Consider the following 21410-nt stretch of genomic DNA (forward strand, 5'->3'; position numbering starts at 1 on the left):
ACATTCTATGTAAACGAAAATGCTTAAATAGAAAGAGGTGTTCCAAAATTAATTATCAACTATAAACCTTTAAACAAGGCACTAAATATGGATAAGGTGTCCTGTCCCAAACAAAAAATCTCCTAAACAGGCTAGTCAAAAGTTTTTTTTAAAATTCGATATGAAATCAAAATTTTATTAACTCCAAATTAATAAAAAAAGATCACTACAAATTGTATTTGCAGTACCATTTGGCCAATATGAATGAAATGTCATGCCATTTGAACTAAAAAAATGCTCCTTCAGAATTCCAAAGAATTATGAATTAAATTTTCAATCCATACACATAATTTATCATAATCTATATTGATGATGTCCTCATCTTTTCCTCAAATATTGAACAAAAATTTAAACACATATTTTCATTCAAATAATAAAAAAGAACAATTTAGTGATTTCCCCTACTAAAATATCCCTTTTCCAAACGAAAATCAGGTTTCTTGGCTTTACATTCACCAAGGAACCATCATTCTTATGGAAAGATCAATAATCTTTTTAGAAAAATTTCTAGATGAAATTCGAGACAAAACTCAATTATAAAGATTCTTAGGAAGTCTTAATTATGATTTAGATTTTTTCCCGAATATCAATATCCTCTGTAAACCTTTGTATCAAAGGCTACAAAAGAATCCTCCCTCGTGGTCATCGATCTATACAAAATGATTAAAGAAATTAAAACTCAAATAAAAGAAATTTCTTGCCTTCATTTAGTTGATCCATCTGCTTTCAAAGTAGTGGAAACAGATACATTAGAAATAGGATACGAAAGTATTCTCAAACAAGTAAAAATCACACACAGAACAAATTGTTCAATTTATATCTAAACATTGGAATCAGACCCCACAAAACCACTCTTCTATTAAAAAAAAATCTCAGCAATCGTCTTAACAATTTCCAAATTTCAAGGAGATTTATTATATAAAAAATTCCTTTTACACATTGATTGTAATTCAGCAAATGAAATTTTACAAAAGGATGTTGTAAACACTGCATCACAACACAGTATTGCACAATGGCAAGTCATCCTATCAGTATTTGCCTTTGACATCTAATTGTAAATGACTCTTCAAACTCATTACCAGATTTTCTTGCAAGTGGATTTTCGCAAGGGATACAATCACCATCCTGCCTCCTAAACCCTAAAAAACTGCATCAAAACAAAGTTTTGAACGATGGTAAGCCATCCTATCAATATTTGACATTGATATCCAATTAAAAAATGGCTCTTCAAACTCGTTACCGGATTTTCTTACAAGTGAATGAATTCTTGCAGGGGATACAAGCACCATGCCTCCTAACCCTAAAAAACCAACAAAGGAAAAGCCATCGCCCCATGCTGCCCGTTAAAACATGGAAACAAATTTTTGATGTCTCGTTTTTCTTTTTTTACCGTTTTATTTAAAAAATATATATTCTCATGTTATAAAAATGAATCATTTAGTATTTATATCAGCTTAATGTTTTACTAGTTATTAGGGGGATATACTTAATGAAGGCGAGGTCGTTGGTAGTGTTTTACCAAGATTTAGATTGGCTTCGTTGAAGGCAACAATTTAAATTAGATGCGATGGTGTTTAAATTACAGAATAGATGCCTAAGGATGCAACTGAAATTGTTAGAAGTCCACTGATTCTTCCGTATGTTGAGGGTAGAATTGGGTTTATATTAGATCTGTTTAGGGTAAAATCCAACAATTAATTTTTATATTCGGCTTTAACCATATTTCTATAACAAAAAAAGTTTTAAAATGACTAGAAGATGGTTTATTGGGTTAATACCACGAAAACCTCTAAACTGGTACACCTGTGACAAATTTATCCCAAACTAATATTTTGACCACTAAAAACCCCAAATTGATACATCTATGACAATTTTGCCCTCTGTTAGTTTTCGTTAAATTTTACAGTCAAATTTCTAAGTTTGATGATACGTGACAGTTGATAGGTGTACCAGTTTGGGGTTTTACCCTCCGTTTGTTACATATGTACTAGTTTGTGATTTTTCATGGTATTAATTCAATTTAACGGAGAGTAAATTTGTCACAAATGTACCAGTTTGGAGTTTTTGGTGGTCAAAAAATTAGTTTGGGATAAATTTGTTACAGGTGTACCAGTTTGGGATTTTTCGTTGTCAAAAAATTAGTTTGTGATAAATTTATCACAGATGTATCAGTTGGGGAGTTTTTGTGGTATTAACCCTTTATTCTTTGTACTTTTCTTTGATTGGATATTCTTTGTACTTTAGAGGTGGTATTTGTAAAATGATATAGATATCTTTCTAAAGTATTTATAAAGCAAACTCTTGAATTTGGTGTCCGCTCCATATTTACGAAAAATGTCCTTGATTTTCCTATTATTTTATTTACAATCAATCCGCCAAAAAATCAAAGCAAATTAGAGAATTATATGTCACTTGTCCATTAAATTCAAAATATGATAGCAACCCTTGGTTCCATTTATCGACTAATTCATACCATTTATCCACTATTACACAAGATGATAGATATCCACAATTCAAACAAGGACATATTGCTGTTAACCTTTTACTGCATGATGAAAAGTTATTACATTATTTAAAATTTTCAATTTATCGAGTGAAAATTTTTCTTAACTTTACGCATTGGGTTCCATTGGATTTTTTAACTTCACCTACCAGTTTTTTCATGAGAAAAAGCCTCAAAAAATTCTAAATTCTGTCTATTGTGACATATTATTCTAAACCTTTTTTGTGACATCAAAAATTTCAAACTATGCTTACTGTGACACATTTACCATAAACTTTTTCTTGTGACATAAAAAATCCCAACTTGTATTTATGTGACACATTTACCTTCTGTGAAGGTATTATATGATTTTTTTAGCTAAAACAATGTGATTTTTATGGGCGATATGTCTATGTTGTTTGTTTTCTGGCGTCCATGTAGGTATATTTTTAACTATTCTCATTGACAAAACTTTGACGGAGGGTAAATGTGTCACACATGTACAAGTTTAAGATTTTTTATTTCACTGAAAAATAGTTTATGGTAGATGTGTCACGTTGACCATAGTTGAGAATTTTTGGTGGGCTTTTTCCCTTTTTTTTTCATAGGAATATCTTCACTGGAAATCCTAAAACTTATCACAGAAGTGCATTTGAGTCCTAAAACTTGAAAAAAGTGCAATTAAGTCCTAAAAACTTATCAAATTGGTTCAATCGAGTCCTAAAGTTAACTCCATCTAATTTAGCTAACTGAAAATGCTAACGTGATTTTTTTATATTATTTTTATTTCTTTCATGGCGATGACGTGGCCTTTCTTTTTATTATTTTAATACAAATTTTTAAAATAAGCTAATTATTTAAAAATAAAAAAAAGGAGGAGGGGAGGGCTACAAGTCCTTGCTGTCGTAGCTGCCGCCCCACCATCACCGGGAGGGGCCGGCGTGTAGCCTCCCTGCTTGACTTCTCCCCTCCTCCTTTTTTTAATAATTATTTAGCTTGTTTTTTAAATTTAATTTTAATAAAAGTTAGTATTAAAAATCAAATTTGAGCCAAAACGATGTCATTGTAGTCTTATATTTCATAATTTAGCCATGTCATCGCCACGTAGAAGAGAGAAGATATTAAAATAAGCCACGTCAACGTTTTCCATTAGTAAGTTAGACGGTGTTAGCTTTCAATTGAATAAATTTGATAAGTTTTAGGACTTGATTACACTTTTTACAAGTTTTAGGACTCAATTGCACTTTCGTGATAAGTTTTAAGACTTCCGGTAAACATATCATTTTTTCATAAATCAAATATTAATGGAAAAATTCCAAATAAGGGTCTGAAGTGTCATCATTTTCTTAAATAAGGGCCTGAAGTGGCTACAATAGTTTCAAATAAGGGTCTAACCCCACTGGCTCGCCGGTTGGCCAAATTTTCTATCCGCTTAAGGGCATTTTCATCCAAAAATAATTTTAACATAAATTTTAGTTAAATTAGATTAAAAATTAAAGAAAAATACAAGCAAGTGGGATGTCGTCTATGGCTGCCACCCCACCAGCGATGGGCGGCGGCCACATGTGAAGCCTGTGTGTTCCATTTTTTTTTTATAACTTTATCCTTTTTTTCTTTTTTGAGTTTTTTTATGGAAAAACATAAAAGGAAAAAAAATCAGAAGACGAAAATGCTCATAACCCTAGTGAGGTCAAACCCTTCTTTAAGACTGACATTGTCATTTCAAATTTTTATTTGAAATAAGGTTCACTTCAAATCTCATTTGAGAAAATGATGGCACTCTGAACCTTATTTAAGAAAATAAAGATATTTTGGATCATTATTTGGAATTTTTCAAATATTAATAGGGTAATTTGCACGAATGTTTATTAAATAGAGTAACGCCGAAAGAAGAAGAAGAAGATCCCGTGGGTTCAGCCTAATTTGTCTGCCACTCATCAAAACCGTCGCCTTTTTCACTCCCGTCTCCGACCGACCGCAACTCTCTCTCTCTCTCTCTCTCTCTCTCTCTCTCTTCTGCTTCTTTTCAAACGATGATTGCCCCCCTCACCCACCGCCACCGGCTCCACCATTGCTTCTGATCCCTTTCGCCACCGCTGCTACATCCCTCTCTCGTTCAGTTGCAGACAGAGACCGCGTGTGTATATGCACAACTCTCTCGCCTCCGCCGAGGTTTCACGTTCACTGTCCCGTTTGCTGCAGTTTCGGACAACGATCTGGAAGGAAGATGGGCGAGTCGTCTTGGCCTTCTGACGCGCAGGTAAATCCTCTGCAGTTCGTGAACGCCGGTTAATGGGCATTGTCGAAAATTTGTTCTTTTCTTCGACCAAAGCCGGCCCGCGTTTCTTGCTGTGATGTTCTTTCAGCAATGCCCACATTTTCTGCTGCAATGGTCTCTTTTCTTCCTCTTCTTGAAGTAGAAGATGGGGTGTGCGCATTAGGCGTCTCCACCTCGTTTTTTTTCTTTTTTGAATCTCCTCTGCAGTTCGGGAACGCCGATGAATCGACCCGCATTGTCGGAAAATGTTCTTTGGTTAAATCCAGTCCACATTTTTTGCTGTGATGTTCTCTCGGCAATGCCATTTGAAGCTTGAGAATCAAAGGATGATGCCTGGTCTCTTTTGTTCCTTTCCTTGAAGTAGAAGATAGTCTGTGCGTGTTGGGCGTCCTTCTCTCGTCATTTTGTCTGATGTTTTGTTGCTCTTGAGATGATTGATCGTGATGTGGGATGATCTAGTGGAGTAGCATCGTTGTTGCCTACTCATTGCCTTGAAAAGATCGATGAAAGAGTCAAATGCCAGTGGGGTTTGCTTCGACTTCTTTGGTGCGTCAGTGGGATATTCGTGGATCTTCTGTGTGTTCAGTTGAAAATCATCTCTCTATTTGACCATTTTGAGAAGAGTGTAGTCAGTTTTGTGAATGTCAAAATTCTTGGGGAATTGTGCTCCATGTAATCTTATCTCTTTGCAGTTGAACTATATCCGCAATGTTGTTTCTCAAATGGCTGGCCGAAGAACAGATGAAGTTCAGGTTGCAGTATCTCCTTATAGAATTTGCCCCCTGGGAGCTCATATAGATCACCAGGTCAGTTTTGTCTTATTTCTGCCATATAATTGTCTAGATAGTGTTTGCACAAGACCTTCTATTTGGGCATTGGTTTTTGATTTGCCTCAACAGATATGCAACTTAGTCAAAATCTCCTGTCCTTTTTTTGGGTAACATCTGTATTTTCTATCTATTGTGAATATGAACAAGCCTGTTGCCTCTTTTGTTCAATAAAATTTTTAGGGTGGAACGGTTTGCGCTATGGCAATTGACAAAGGAATACTTCTTGGATTTGTTCCTTCCGGAGATAGTCAGGTAACAATTGATTCACCTTAGGTTTTATGAGAATAGTGGAAGCCTGCGAAATTCTCCTTGATGGTGATCTATTTAGCTTCTGATACATCTATTTGCCATACTACCTCTAGGATTGCTAAGTCACTTTTAGACATTTCTGCGGGTGTCAAGTTTTAAGTTTCATTTATATATCATGTAAATCAGTTATGCACCTGGAACTTTAGAGCAACAGAGCACTATATCTTGTATCCTGTTACAGAAGTGAAATGCTTTGGCTTTAGAGGTAAATTGCATAGTTATATCACCAAGTGGATGTTTTACTATGGTATTTGTTATCTCCATATACTTATGGAATTAGAGCAGCTCTAAAAGTTCAAGCATCCTAGACTTTCAGGATAAGGTTAGTCATGGTAAACTGAATGGAGTTGAGCGTTCTTTAATATACTGTTAATCATGGCTACTAACAACACTCCATTCGGGAAAGGACAGAAAGAACAGGTAAGGACAATTAGGGTGGAAATAAAGAAAATTTTGAAATTTTGTGCGATTAAGATTGAGGGAAATTTGAAATATTCTCCTGTAAATTTATTTCCTTCCCCATTTTATCTCTTTCCAAACAAAGCATAAGAGTTTTGTATGATTTTGGCTTCAAAAAATTTTAGGAAATTCACTTGTTTGAGTTGAGAAAGAAGAGTCATGTGACATATGAGAGGGAACAAAGAGTGACAAGTTGAGCTATCATAACCTGACTAGTGCTAAGCTTTAGTTTGCGGGATATGAAACTTGAGGTCACACAGGACATCTCGTTTTCTTTTCATTGCTGTGAGTATTAGCCAGCATACTAGTCGGATTTTGAGTTACTTTCTGTTACATCACGATAACAATCAGTTTTTCAATGTTTGGAAAGTGAAGGATACATTAGATTTCCTTTCGTGTATGATGTGTGATGTATGATTGATAGGTTTCTCTGCTAAGCATGTAATTTGTGTGCTTTACTGATCTTTAATTGTGGACCCAAGCTGAGAAGGTCAATCTTGCTACTGATCTCAATCATGAGTAAATTAATCTGCATTCTTCCATTCATATCATAACCCTGCAAATATTTGTTTGGTGTCTAGCTATCAATTGAAGAACAATAGGGAACGAAAGATGGGAAAAGCATGATAGATCCTAGATGGAACCCATAATGGCTAAGAAGATCGAAAGGAATCTGCAACCTGGGAACACCGGCCTTTCTGCTTACATTTCCCTTCCATTGCTTTTTGTGTTATAATTCAATATTTTATGTTTAGACTGTTATTCGTATCCAAACAATCTCTTGAAGTCTTGAACTAGATGAGCCAACAAAGTACATTGGCCTGGCATAAGATGAATGCATAAGTTGTTAGAGGTTTCTAATGCCACTTTCTAGGTGCAAGGAAAATAGAAGTATGGGCATTGTCAGTGGAGCTATATATATGTGCAGACAAGGTAATAAATTATAGTGGGGAATGGACACATGCACCGAGCTTGAGATTGGTTCAAGTAAAGTTCCAACTTTTGATACTTCTTTCCTTTTGGATTTAGAACCCATCGCTTCTTATTGAAGTTCCTTAAAAGAAAAACGAAAGATCCAAAATTCAAGCTTTTTGAAGGTAAAGATGTACTCAAGCACATGAGAGACATCTCTATATTGAGGATATAGGTAACTTACTAAAGCTTCTCAAGATGTATCATTAGTTAGGTATTAGGCTTACTTGCTCAGCAGGAAGGCTTAAATTTTGCCTATAACCATTTCAATTTACTCTAGCACGTGGGCTGCTAAGCCAAACAATGCTAACTTATGCCGTAAGGTTGTTTCTGGTATAAGCTCACATTTTGGATTGTTTAAGCTCTTTCCAGTTTAAATATTGAGAGGTATTAGAATGTTCGGCTTAGATCATTACCATGTGTACACACATTTTGTTTAGCGATTTCGAGATCCCTCTGGCTCTAAGATGTTTTTGGGGTTTTGTTTGATGTCCTGCTACTTGGACATGACTTTTGTCTTTGGCTATGTTATGTGCAATGTTTTCTTCTTAGAATCTAAATTTTTGTTACAGAGGTTTCTCTTGCTTACATGTTGTTCTTGTTGCTGTTATAATAGTTATTATTGTTATGTCCTTTTTGGCTTTTGTGCAGACAATGATGTATCAAGTGTAATAGTATGGCTATTATTCTAAACGTGACGGCATTGATCTACTTCCATTAACTGAATGTGTAAATGTTGTTCAGGTTTATCTACGTTCTGAGCAGTTCAGAGGAGAAGTTCGGTTTAGGTATGGACTTCTTTTAGTTTCATTCCTATCTATGCTTTATCTCAACCGTCACATAGATGGTTACTTGAAATTCATCTGATGTTGATCTCGCATTGTTTCATTTCATAAATAAAGTTGATAACTAGTACAATTTTAAGGGTTAAAGTGAGCATGAAATTGGAGAAAAAAGCATTCTTTGTCTTAGGTATTTGTAAATCTACATATCGATCGTAGGACGAGAGTCCTAAAGTAATGAGCACATTTAAGTGCAGTGATATTGAACTTAATATGCTATGAACAACGTTAGACTAAGTGCTCTTAAATTAGGCACACCTTTTCCTTAACTTGGGATTATCAGGGTCCTGGTTGTTAACAGGTCATTATCGATAGTAGAAGTTCGGTATGGACTTCTTTTAGTTTCATTCCCATTAGTGCTTTATCTCATATGCCACGTAGATGGTTTAGTTAAAATTCATCTGATATTGATCTCGCGTTGTTAGTGCTTTATCTCATATGCCACTAGATGGTTTAGTTAAAATTCATCTGATATTGATCTCGCGTTGTTTCATTCGATTAATAAAGTTGATAGATAGCTCCTATATGAGGGTTAATATGAGCATGAAGACGTATAAAAAGCACCTGAGATTCTTACTTTTAGGTACTTTTTAAGTCTACATAGCGTTTGTAGATTTAATCAACATTAAGGGCAGTGATATTGAACTTTATTTGCTATAAACAACGTTAGATTAAGTGCTCTTAAATTTGGCTAGCCTTTTCCTTAACTTGGGATAGTAGAAGTAAAACTTGTTATCATATCAAGGTCCATTTAATCGACAGGTCATTCTCGATAATTTTTAATCTTGAAAGAAGTGAGTTTCTGAGGTACGTCCTTGTCTGCTGGATTGCAAGAAGTAATGTAATAGCATAATTAGGAGCCCCATTGATTGACATGTTTTTGCTCTCCATTTTGAAGACAAAGAATATGAGTTTTAGATTTTTGTTTCTTTTGTGTAGTTTGATGAAAAAATATAAGTGCATGTGATCAATGTGATAGTTTCCATTCCAGTGCAATTGATTGGATATGATCCACAGAGTTGATGAAAATCAGCACCCGAAACCTATGAATGGGACAAACCTGAAGGTACATTCAAATGGTTCTTCCACACAACATGAAGACTGTGATTGGGGAAATTATGCAAGAGGAGCTCAATATGCTCTGCAAAGTACAGGTCACCGTCTTTCTCAGGTTAGAACTATTTCTACACACAAATGATTTTATCATTTATTGTGAAATGGAACATTTAGTGGATCATATGCGAAGGACTCGTGCAAATTTGACTGTAAAATTTTAGAAGGGTATCAAGTCATCAGGGGCAAGACCCTTAGTATGACATTTAGAGTATGAGATAAATTCCCAAGTGATGGAGAAATATATCCTGGATGCACCAATAACCAATTAGGATGTTATTCATCCTTCGTGAATAACTTAAGTCGACATGAAGAGAGGGAACTGCAAAAGTACTTTTGCGTCACTTACATTGTTTTCTGAATCACTCTCTCATATAGCAATGTCATTTTTTGGTATTTCTGAACATTTTTTTTTGTCTGTGCAATCACCCTAGAAGGTATTGAACCGCGTCATTTGCTGCTGAAACAATGGTTAAATTAGATTCAAGAAGCCTTAATGGTCTGTTTGGTTGATGTATGAATGATATTTATATTGTGAAGATCACACTATTAGGTTGTGTGTATGGATAAACTCTGTTAGGGGGTTTGTAGTCGATCTTTTCTTCCATATGGGTTTCTATGGTTTCTTGTAGAAGGATATGATTGTGATAATTTTGAGATCCTTACTTAAGCAAAGAAATGTCGTTCATCTTACCTAAGTCCATCTTTTAGTAATAATCAAGTCAAAAGGGAAAGAGGGAGCGGGATGAAGGTTTTAAAGGGTTTTGAAATATAGCAGACTGATATATTGTCCCAAACTGGCGGCCTCCGAAGATACTCGTTGAAGTAAGTATTAGATGGTCTTTCATGTTTAGATCACATAACTTCACCCAAGCTGTTTGCTGCATTTTTACTTTCTTGAAAAATTTACCAAGTGTATTTTATGTATGATGATTTGATGCATTTGATGTTCATAGTAAGATCAAATGGTTTGACTTTTTGCAGGGTATAATTGGATACATCTGTGGTTCTAAGGGCCTTGACAGTTCAGGCCTTAGCTCTTCTGCTGCTGTAAGTAAACATCTTTTGCGCGCTTGATTGGGGAAGTTCTGGTACTTTGCTTTCTTATATGATGGTGAATTGTCTCGAACTATTGTTATTGCTTAATGACCTGCTATATAACCAGCTATGAATGTCACGGAATGTAATTCTGTTCTTATGGCTACAAGACCATATTCCCTTGTTTCTTATCTACTGGTTCCTTCTTTTGTAAATGCCAAAAGTATTAGCATGTATTTTTCTCATACTATTTATCCAATCAATGTTTTGTTATTATTTACTAATGATGAAGTATACGAACCCTCCTGTTTCTTTTTAAAGGATTGTTCCAGTTATAGAAGCCTTAAATATAAGGAAATTTCAACTGTTTGACCCGATAGTGTTCAAACTGTTTGCTGAACTTTGACAATGAGATGAATGTAACTTGCCTTTAAGGAAATTGCACGGTATCTTTCTTGTTATTTTCCTGGTGAAACTTCTCTTTCAAAGAGCTTTTTACCTGACCTGTAATGGCTGTCTTTGATAGGTGGGAATTGCCTACTTGTTGGCTTTTGAAAGGGCAAATAATTTACTCATGTCTCCTGCAGAAAATATAGAGTATGACAGGTACCACTGCAAACTTCTTAGGCACTACATATTGCGTAATTGAATGTATTTATTATGGACCTTTTCAATCGACTTGTTAGTGTTGCCATTTTATTTTTCCTCAACTTAGTAACTTTTTTACTTCAAATCTTCAACGATACGTTTCATTTCAGCGATCTCTGTTTGTTGGGCTTCATTGCCTTTTCCATGTCCAACCATCGTGGGGAAATGAAAACCCTCATTAAAAGTTAGGACTTTTTTCGCTCTGATACTAATTCGATGTAGGAGAAACGCTAACGGGGGCTGGGACACCAATTTGATGTAGTCAGAGAAGCAAAAAATGGCAAAAAGAACAAAACTATGGCTAAATAGAGTTGAATTGAAGATGGAACAGAGAAAGGGTATTCTAAGGTTTATAGCGAGGAAAAAACTAATGATAAAGAGACTTAAAGCCTATTTATACTAGGGTTACAGACATAAGTACGATCTCAACCCTTATCTAAAATAACAACTAATCTCAATCATCCAACCTATTTAAAAAGTTACATGACTATCACATGATTAGTTACTAACCTAATAAATACGAAAAGACTAAATATAGCAGAAAAACAATTAAAACTATTAAAATAGGATTATGCGCCTGCGTCTCCCCCATAAAGCATGTAGGCTTGTATAGGATCCTTTTTGTCTTACGCCAGACTTTTATTTTGAGATGTAAAGAACCATTTTCACTGGCAATTACCCATTGAAGTCTGAAATTGTGGCGACCACTAATGGCTTTCATCAAGTATTTTCGCTATGTGGAAAGTTGAATTCTGGAGCAATGAAGTGGAAAGCTAAGGAGAAGAGTGTATAGTGGTATGGAAGATGTATTTAAAAAGAGTGTCGTGGGTAATGGGAAGAGAGAATTGGTTAAACTTATCTGGAAATTTATTACAAGATTAAACAAGGAAAAATTGTACTTGTAGTTGATACCTTATTCTTCTTTTTGCTATGAAATAGTGCACTGTTTGAAATCATCTAGTCGGTGTATTTCGGTGATCAATGGAGCTCTTCATATGTTTCCTTTCCATGCAGGTTGATTGAAAATGAATATTTGGGCCTTAAGAATGGCATTCTGGATCAATCAGCTATTTTACTATCAAGTCATGGTTGTCTCACTTCCATGAATTGCAAGGTAATGTGGGGATGTTTCAATGCACAAAGGGTTGTAGAATAATCTTCTGACTAAGGATCTACGGAGCCAATTGCAAATAGTGGGAAATGGCTATTGTTGTGGAAATGCATTGTTTCGAAGCAAGTTTTGGTAGTCGTCATGGGTTGCCAGTAGCCATGCAAAATTTGTTCATTCTTTCATATTAAAGCCATCCATAGATGTCTAAGGTATGTAGGGATTGTAATAACGAGGTATTTAAATCTTTTATTGTTAGAGTTGCAGCTGAGATTCTGCGTGTATTGCAAATTGTGAGCAATGAACCATCGTGTTTACACACAATCATCCAAATAACACCATGCACATTTTAGGTTTATGGTTAGCCAGCATGCTGCATGTCATTTTAAATGTCGGTCATTATATTTGCAAGCTTGCCTTATTGGCCTAGTCATTGTCGACGAATAAATTTTGTTATAAACGATAAGTTCATGATTTGTCTGGTTGAAATTAAAGTTTATGGCATGTCTGCGAGCTTCTTCCATAATCTCTGTGGTAATCTGTGAACCATTGAGCATGCATAATCTGTTACCAAATCTTGGAAACTCTCCATTTTGCGATTTTAAAGTTGAAAGTATGCCGGTCAAATCTTTTTTGACTGTTTTGATCTCTAGCAAGTTGCGTTTAGCTCGAATGGAGACTTCCGTCAGTTTGTATCTTCAAATCCACATATAGGCTTCAGAATCTCAGCCGTTTTAGCTTAGTGCATCCACAACAACATTTGCTTTTTACAAGTGATACCTCATGTTGCAAAGAGAGTCTTACAAAAAGTATTAACCATCTTCTTCGATTGATGTTCAGCTCTTTCAGGAACCTTTATTTTGGCTAGGCAATCTAAATTAGGTAGCAGTATAAGCAGGTATGGTTGGTTAATTCGTGGATGCCTGTGAATAATCTTTCATGCTAGGGGTTTATTAAAGAGTTTTTCTTGTATGAATTGAGGAATATAGTCAGTGTGAGCATATATTGAGTGTACAGTAATGTACTTGTAAATTTTCATTTTTTGTTATTATAAATAGATAGACCATACAGTAAACCCCAACCATTCTGTATCAATCTCTTTATTGTCTTTTACCTTTTTACTGCAATATATATATATATATATATATGTATACATATAGACAATAAAGACAATAAAGACAATAAAAAGACAATGAAGACTATATATATATATAGTTTGGAACTTGTTACTCATCCAGCACTTAGATTACCATGGATTTGGTGTCTGTTGGGCATGGTTGTGGTTGTGTTGCTGTTGTACTGTCCTGTGAAGTGTTAGAAGTATAGTTGTTTTTTGGTAACGTATGTTTGAAAGATCCAGTGCCGTAAAGCTGGGTGCAGTAGCTTTTTAATAGTTGTTGGAAGATGGTGCCACTGTGGAGGTGTTGCAGCCGTGAGGTGTTACTGAACACATTGTAAAAGCTACAGCACCCCTTTAGCTGCTAATTGAGAAGCTATAGCCACCTATTTAAGCATATTGCACCTCTCTTACTACACACTTAAATTTACTTAGTTGCAATTCTCATTATCATGTTTCTCCATTTGCATTGCCAGCATTAATTCTATAAAACTGGGTGTATGTGACTTTTCATCACACAAACACTGTGACGTGAACTTTCTTATTGTTTTCAATGGCAAATGAGTTATCTCCTCTTGTATTTACAGATTTCATTGAACTTCATAGTTATTCAGTATACTGAATATACATATTTGATGGCTTATACTGAGAACTAATGATGTACTTTAAGTTTAATTTCTTGTCCATATGAACTTTTCCCATGCTGCATATGTAGATGAATTGAGATGTAAAGTTTTTCAATTATCTGTTTGGAAGTTTGGTTTTCTGATGAGGGAAGTATTTCTTGTGCAGACTAAAAAGCATGAGCTTATTCGTTTTTCAAAGTTGCAAAAGGACATTCCTTTGGTGCCAAAAGCTTTCAAAATCTTGTTGGCCTTTTCAGGCTTGAAGCAAGCTTTGACCAGTAATCCTGGGTATAACCGCCGTGTTGAAGAGTGTCAGGAGGCTGCAAAGTTTCTCTTGGAGTAAGATTTCGCTTTTTACTCCACAAATTGAAAATTGAATGATCAATACAGTGATGAGATTTTGCTGAGATATGCATGTTTTTTCTTCTTTTTTGATAAGTAAAAAAATTATTTGTAAAAAGGAAGAGGATTGTCCAAGTGTACAGGAACTAGACAATAGAAAATGCAGAAGCACTCCAGAAAACCAGAAAAAATTGAAGCAAAAACTATATAACAGACAAGGTTTTGTAGATCAAACCCTCTAGACTGTTTTTCTCAAGTCGTCATGGTACAAATCTCTGGATTTTCTTCTCGATTTTGAGCCCACTGTGTACTTTCACCAGCAAATGTGGAGTGTGATATGACCAAGAAAGATCACATTTTATCAAAAAACAATATTAGATTGAAGAGGTGACTTCTCAATGGGTAAATAGATAGAATCATAGATTCCGAATTCTTCTTGCTCGTGCAACACCATGAATCTACCATGATGAAGCCATGACTTCCTAAGTTTTCATGTGCAAGAACTTTTGCCGAAGATGCTGACCAGGTGAAGAAAGCAACTCGAAGATGGAGCTTTAACCTTCCAAATTTGTTTTTGCATAATATGACTAGGACATGAAACCTCATGAGGCATAATAATATTTAACCTCAAATTTCCTACATTTCGAGATCTTCCATTGAAATGTGTCCTCAATAGAGCTCGGGATATTTTCAGCATATAATTATCCAAAGAAAGAGGAGACTGCCTCCAGCTCCCAAACATGGGACGAAATTCATATCTCTAAACTTGAATGATTATCTAATAAATGAAGCCACATACTGGAGAATGTAATTATTATTCATGAGGCGAAAATAGGATGTATGGATAAAAACTTGTCTTAGCAATGTTTGGGTCAATTTTGTGACGAGAGATACTGTTTTTCACTACTAACTATTCTGGAAAAAGGTAGTTCGCCTCTACTTTGGATGAGATATTCTTGTATCATATGATATTCTGATCTTCAATCAATGTTTAGTACCTGTGTTACATATCATGTCATATATCTATTTATATCATATCGTGTTCTATATGCCTACATGTGGTTGATGTTTCTATGTAAAAATAAGTAAATGATACTCGAAATTACAAAAATATCATCAATTTTCCCCATTTTGACGCTTTCACCCCTGGTTTTAAAACCGTGCACTTTGCGCGTGATCTTTGTAAACTGTTTTGCATCTCGGGGTCTAGCACTAGTGTTAGAAAAACCACTGTGCTAGAAACTAGAGGGTGCTAAGTATTGATAATTTTGGAACTTCATACTGCCAAATGAGAAGTCTTGAATCTAGAAGTGGTAAATTGTAGGTTCTTAAACTAGTAGGTGCAAAGTGTAATTAAGGGTGAAGTCAAAAGGATCACTTTTGTAGTTATCCCTTCTTTTAACACAAGCAAACAATATCTCTGTGTATATGAAATCTTATATGGGTGAATGACAAAGTCAATATCTATGCAACAGATTTGCATGTTGGAGAAAGTCCAAAACAACATGAATCATGGTGTGATATAATTGTTAAGGACTTAATTATGGTGAGGCTGTTATTTCACATCACTTGTGTAAGGGGTCTATGGCTTAACATAAATGTAATCTTCCTCCACCAATAGCTCACTTAAAGGTTGGGTTTAGATCCATGTTCCAGTCAGTCATGCCCTATTTTAGTTTATTCAAAGTGTGGCTCCTCGTTCTTAGTTTCACATATATTCTTCATATTGTTCTCTGGTTTGCACTTGCGACGATGTTAACATCTCTTGTTTGTGCGGTTTATCCTGTTGTTATACATGTGATCTACTCCTGTCAGGTTAGAATAAGATTGCAAAGAATATTTAGTTTTTTACTTTGTCATGTGCCATTAATAAGGCAAAATTAGGCCAACCATATCAAGGTCAGTTTGAACTATCTTTTACATGCTTCAGACTTTAGCCTGTGGTTAGCTTACGCAGCACGTGATGTTGTTCAACGGCTGTAGTGCCACATTGCAAGGCTATGGTGATGGCCCTGAAAGATCAGCACACAGATTAGAACTTAGTGTAGTTTTCGACGTCACTTGCTCAAAGCTAGGGATAAAAGATGGATGGGTACAGCTATGAAGCGTATTGGATCTTAGAGGGTATGGTGATGGGCTTGAAAAATCAACTCACAGATTAGCACTTTTAGTTATTTTTCCACAGTCGCTCAAAGCTACGGTGAAAGATGGGTGGGTACAGCCATGAAGCGTGTGGGATCTTGGAGGTATCGACCTCATATCTCTAGCACAAGTTTCATATGTAGAGTCTAGATATGTCAACAACCTTTTTGGTCCAACCACAACCAACAAGCTTTTAGTCTACGAGGCAGATTTGTTAAATGGATAAACTTTATCAACGCATTTTATTATGTATCAGGTTTTCACTGATTTTGATCAAATTTAATTGTCATCTATTTTTAGGTCTTCCTCACTCTCTTAACCTGCATTCCCATTGATGAAGCACCTAAGGATCCAGATCATTCCTAATAGTCTTCATTCTTTTAGGCCTTCCCCTATCTTTAACCCGCATTCCCATTGAATGAAGCACTGAGGATCCCTCTTCCACGTACTGACAAACCTCCTATGATCCAGATCATTCCTAATAATCTTTATTTTTTTAGGCCTTCCTCTACCTTTAACCTGCATTTTAATTGATGAAGCACTGAAGATTTCATTTCCACGTACTGAGAACCTCAAACAATGATCTGCCATTTTCTCATTAACAATACCTGCTTGATGCCTCTTTGCTCCCGAAGTGTGAATTCAATTTCATCATATGGACAAAGGAAGCCCCATGATGTTTTACGTTAGAAACAAGTCTTTCCATTGCCTCTAAAAGTTTTAGAACCTTTTAGGCCGTCCATATTACTTGAATTCATTTCATGATGAGGACTCAACGAACTTTCTCTAACTTTATTATTATTCCTCTTTGAAAGACCTTTCATCTTTCAAAGTTCACCATTAAAATGAAACCGTTTGTTGTTGTGTGGGAAGATGTGAAAACTCAAACTTTATATTTTAATTATATGTGAATGCACTTTGAAGAATGTGTTAGTGTTGTTGCAATATAGAAAAACTAGTTACCTAGTAGAATAGTTCTGTGCTCACCCAAACACTGTTCTCCTATGTATTATGGTCCTATTTCAAAAAAGTTAAGGTTTTGAGAGGACGATTGATTCACATGTTAGCAGAATACTTGTCTAGATTTCAAATCCCGACAACTCCTCTTAGTATTATGGGCTTTCTTGCTATTGGTGATTCTAGACTCTGGTTATTTTGTTAATTTGGTTAAGTCCACATAATGTGTTTCAGACGTAAGGTCCAATTTACACGTGGAAAAGTGTTTAAGAAATATGCTAGATATGCATTGTAGGCACATCTCTTAATAGTTTAAGCTTTTGAGGAAATGATTAATCCACATGATACCATAGCATGGTCCAGAATTATAATCAGACCTTACACGTGAAAAGTGTTAAGGAATACACTATATATGAAGCTTGACGATATAAGCAATGATTATTTCACGTGATATTATAGGACAAGTCAAGAAATATAATCCTGCGTTCAACCATTATTCTATTGGTTTTCCTGTCATTGAATTCATTATATTCTTGTCTCCAATTGTCTTGTCAAAATGGTTGCTTCCACTTCTTGTTTTAGGGCCTATTTTAAAACTTTTACGTCACATTTTTTGCTTAATCTATATCTTGCAGCTCACACACTTTGACCTTTTTAAGTCCAAAACTCCTTAAACTTTGATGATACTCACATGTTGATATGCAGATTAAAATATAATTTTTTCATAAGTTTTAGAAATTCGAAAGACATTTTAGATTTTGGCAGGAAAGCAAAAAATTATTTTCTACTTATTCTTATGTCTAAACAAACAGGCTCTTAGCATGTGAGGTCTGGCTTACACATAATGGGGGTTAAAAAGTATGTACTTTGCATATCTGTTTCCCAACTTAAAGTTTTAGGAAGAATGGTTAATAGTATGATGTGAGGGCAAGAGTTTATACTTTTAAATGAATCTAGGTCTTTTATTTGCTTCCTCAAAATAATTAGTTTCCATTTTTAGTTTTTGATCAAATACCTGTTTGTGCATGAAGGAGGATGTTACAATGTTTAAAGATAAAACAGGTATTGTCTAGTTATTTAAACTTTTACATCAATTGGCAATAGTCCCACAAAATTTTACCAATGTCATTTGGCTTTTACTATTGGTATTGGTCGTTATACTACCATGTATTGAGGCGGTGCAGATTATGAGATTAATAAATTGGCCATTTGCTTGTGTTGTGGATGTGATTTGAATTTTCTTGCTTGGCTAATTATTTAAGTCCTCGTTACAATGACACCTCTGTATGAGCTAATCACACCTTTAACATCATATTCATCACCTAGAAGTACTCTGTTTGCAATATACTTTTTCCATTGTGTAATACTACTTTTTCTTAATTAACAGTGCTTCTGGAAATGGCAAAACGGAGCCTGTCCTGTCTGATGGCAAGTATTTGACCACTCGTCAAAATTGATAGTTCTTTAATGAGTTGATAACTGGGCTAATGTGTTTTTCCTCACCAAGCAGTTCATCCTGAAGTTTACGAAGCTTATAAGGTACTTTGGCTTCATCAATGTCTACTGTTTGTTCGGTAATGTAACCTGTCTCACGCTTTTGTTGACCTTCCTTCTTTCTACACAAAGCTCGTGTTTGCACATGGATGTGCTTATCTTCTGGAACTAAGATGAAGATCTTAGATACTTTAGCTCATTATATTTTGATTGAACAGTTGCTTTAACTGCAGGCATATCCCAGGCATAGATTCTTCGAAAAATAGAAGAAGATAATATTCAAGATGTGCTCATGTTATGTGACTATCATGTATTGAAATTCATTTAGCATTCACCAACTAACTTGACAAACATCATTTTCTTCCCGCAGCATAAATTAGAAACAAACCTAGCTAAAAGAGCTGAGCATTATTTTTCAGAGAATATGCGCGTTCTGAAAGGTATCACTGCTCCAAACAATTTTCTATTTCTTTTGGATGTATTTCCATTGTCGTCTTGATTTCCTGTTCATATGCTGTATAAGCTTATAGGCAGACATCCCACATTTACTGCAGGAATTGAAACTTGGGCTACAGGAGACATGAAAAAATTCGGAGAGCTAATCTCAGCATCCGGTTTAAGTTCAATTCGGAATTATGAATGTGGTATGTAACTAATTTTCACCAGCGGCATTAAGTTACCTCATACAGTTCTGAACTGATGATGTATGAGCCGATAGGAATTACATTGACAGCAAAGAGTACTCTTTTTTTTTGGGTGAAATTACGTTGGTATCTGGGAAGAGGCTTTAGTTGGTGTTTTAGTTGCTGCTGCTGCTGTTGCTATTGGCATATTTCTTACTGGGAACAATGCTAGCCACCCTTTTTTAGTTTGGAGTTTATGGCTCGTTTGCAGTGCTTGATATAGCTAACATTGCTGGATTTTGGGGGTCGTTATCTACTAGTCCAGTGGGAAGGAGTAATAGGCAGCTGTGAGACGTAATTTAGAGAAGCTCAACTACTAACTTTCATTTTCTTGCCATCCTTGTCATGAGTTACTTTTGTTACCTAACAAGTTCTAAAGGCATTTCAACTATTTTGATGGGTCTTTGGTATGTGTCAGCCACAACGGGGCTCTGGCTTCCAAATCTTGATGAGACAACAGGTAGCAAATGTGGGATGTTGATGTGAAACTTCTTGACATCCACCACCAGTGGCTAATTTTATGAACACATTGGAGCCCTTGATGCTTTTTGTTCTTTCATTGTCTTCTCCTGCGTTGTCCTTCCTCGTTGAAACAGCTAATCAATTTTTCACCACGTCACTGAAATAGATCTAGCTGATCAGATAATATGAAGGAGCTCCCTTAATAGGTTCTGTCTCCTGTGTGTATGTGTGTGGATCATGTTGGATCTTAATATGCTCTGAGCCCTGATTTATAAAGCACTGACCCTAGTGTTGAAATTGCTCAGGTGCCGAACCGCTCATACAATTGTATGAAATTCTTCTTAGGGCTCCCGGTGTGTTCGGGGCACGATTCAGTGGCGCTGGATTTAGAGGATGCTGTCTTGCATTTGTCGACGCCAATAAAGCTGCAGAAGCTGCATCATTTGTCAGGGGAGAGTACTCCAAGCGCCAGCCTAAGTTGGCAAGCGAACTGAACCAAGAAACAGCAGTATTGATATGTGATGCAGGTGACTGTGCTCGAGTCATCTGATGAGCTTCTTTTCAATTCATCATTCATTTCATATGTTTGTTTCTTCGATGATTTTGTGAATGCGAAAACAATCTCCTCTTCTGATACATTGAGCGAATATCGTGGCCTATGCGAACTGACAAGTTCTACCAATTGTGAAGGAAACCAGCTCGAAACTATAATCTGGATTGCAGTTTTTAAGTTTGTATCTCTTACCGGATGCCAGATTCTGAACCAGCCAACCTTGCTGTTCAGAATTCTCTTACACCCATGTTCCAAAGATCATTAACAAATCAAAGTCTGTAAACCGGGACACCATGACAGAGAACCCATGGGTGGTGCACTTAGGGCCTGTTTGGTTCAACTTTAAAAATGCTATTTGGGGGAATGCAAATACCTTTGGGTGAAAGCCCATTGGGGAAATGCAAATGGTGTTTGGTAAAAATATTTTGCAAAGCTACTTTGGTCAAAATATAGTGTTTGGTGAATTTTTTTTTGCAAATGGACTTTGAGAATTATCTTATTTATTTAAAAAAGAAAACTAACCTACCCATCGCCGAAGCCGGCCGCCGGCGATGGCCTACGGTCGCCGGTGAGATAGATCTGGCGTCGGCGGCCGTCGCCCGAGGTCGGGCGGCCGTCGCCCGAGGCCAGGCGACCCTCAGCGGGGGTCGCACGACCCAGGCGACGGTCGCCTGAGGTCGCGCGACCTCGGGTGGCGGTCGCCTCGGTCGCGCGACCTCGGGCGGCCGTCGCCTAGGTTGCGTGACCGGCGGCGCGACCACTGGCCGCGGCGCGACCCTGGCCGGCGGTGCCTGGGTCGTGCGACCTCCGGCGGCCGTCGCCTGGGTCGTGCGACCTCGCCGGCCTCTCGCCGGCGTGATCCAGGCGCCGGTCGCCCTCCCTCGCCGAAGAAGATGAACAGTGATGCATGAACAGT

The 21410-nt window shown here is 36.4% G+C and overlaps 1 protein-coding gene across 3 annotated transcripts; it reads left to right on the top strand.

Annotated features, from left to right (window-relative positions):
• Positions 1-4452: 4452 nt before the first annotated feature.
• LOC115691498 (galacturonokinase) lies at positions 4453-20652 on the top strand. Of its 3 annotated transcripts, none has more exons than XM_056318886.1 (14): positions 4453-4781; positions 5492-5605; positions 5810-5881; positions 8114-8157; positions 9229-9382; positions 10309-10374; positions 10889-10968; positions 12025-12124; positions 14028-14200; positions 18690-18730; positions 18813-18841; positions 19167-19236; positions 19351-19440; positions 20287-20652. In XM_056318886.1, exons 1-14 carry the CDS (start codon positions 4749-4751, stop codon positions 20433-20435), a joined length of 1215 nt encoding a protein of 404 aa, XP_056174861.1. In that variant the 5' UTR covers positions 4453-4748; the 3' UTR covers positions 20436-20652. The 3 variants fall into 3 exon arrangements, with proteins under 3 accessions (XP_056174861.1, XP_030473992.1, XP_056174862.1); XM_030618132.2 differs by having other exon boundaries at positions 4456-4781; positions 20247-20652; XM_056318887.1 differs by lacking the exons at positions 4453-4781; positions 5492-5605 and having other exon boundaries at positions 5824-5881; positions 9203-9382; positions 20247-20652.
• The last annotated feature ends 758 nt before the right edge of the window (positions 20653-21410 follow it).

This window comes from Syzygium oleosum, unplaced genomic scaffold (genome assembly GCF_021117445.2).
Source record: "Syzygium oleosum isolate NSW1041296 unplaced genomic scaffold, Sole_v2.1 Sole_v2.16, whole genome shotgun sequence".
Classification (NCBI taxonomy): Eukaryota; Viridiplantae; Streptophyta; class Magnoliopsida; order Myrtales; family Myrtaceae; genus Syzygium; species Syzygium oleosum.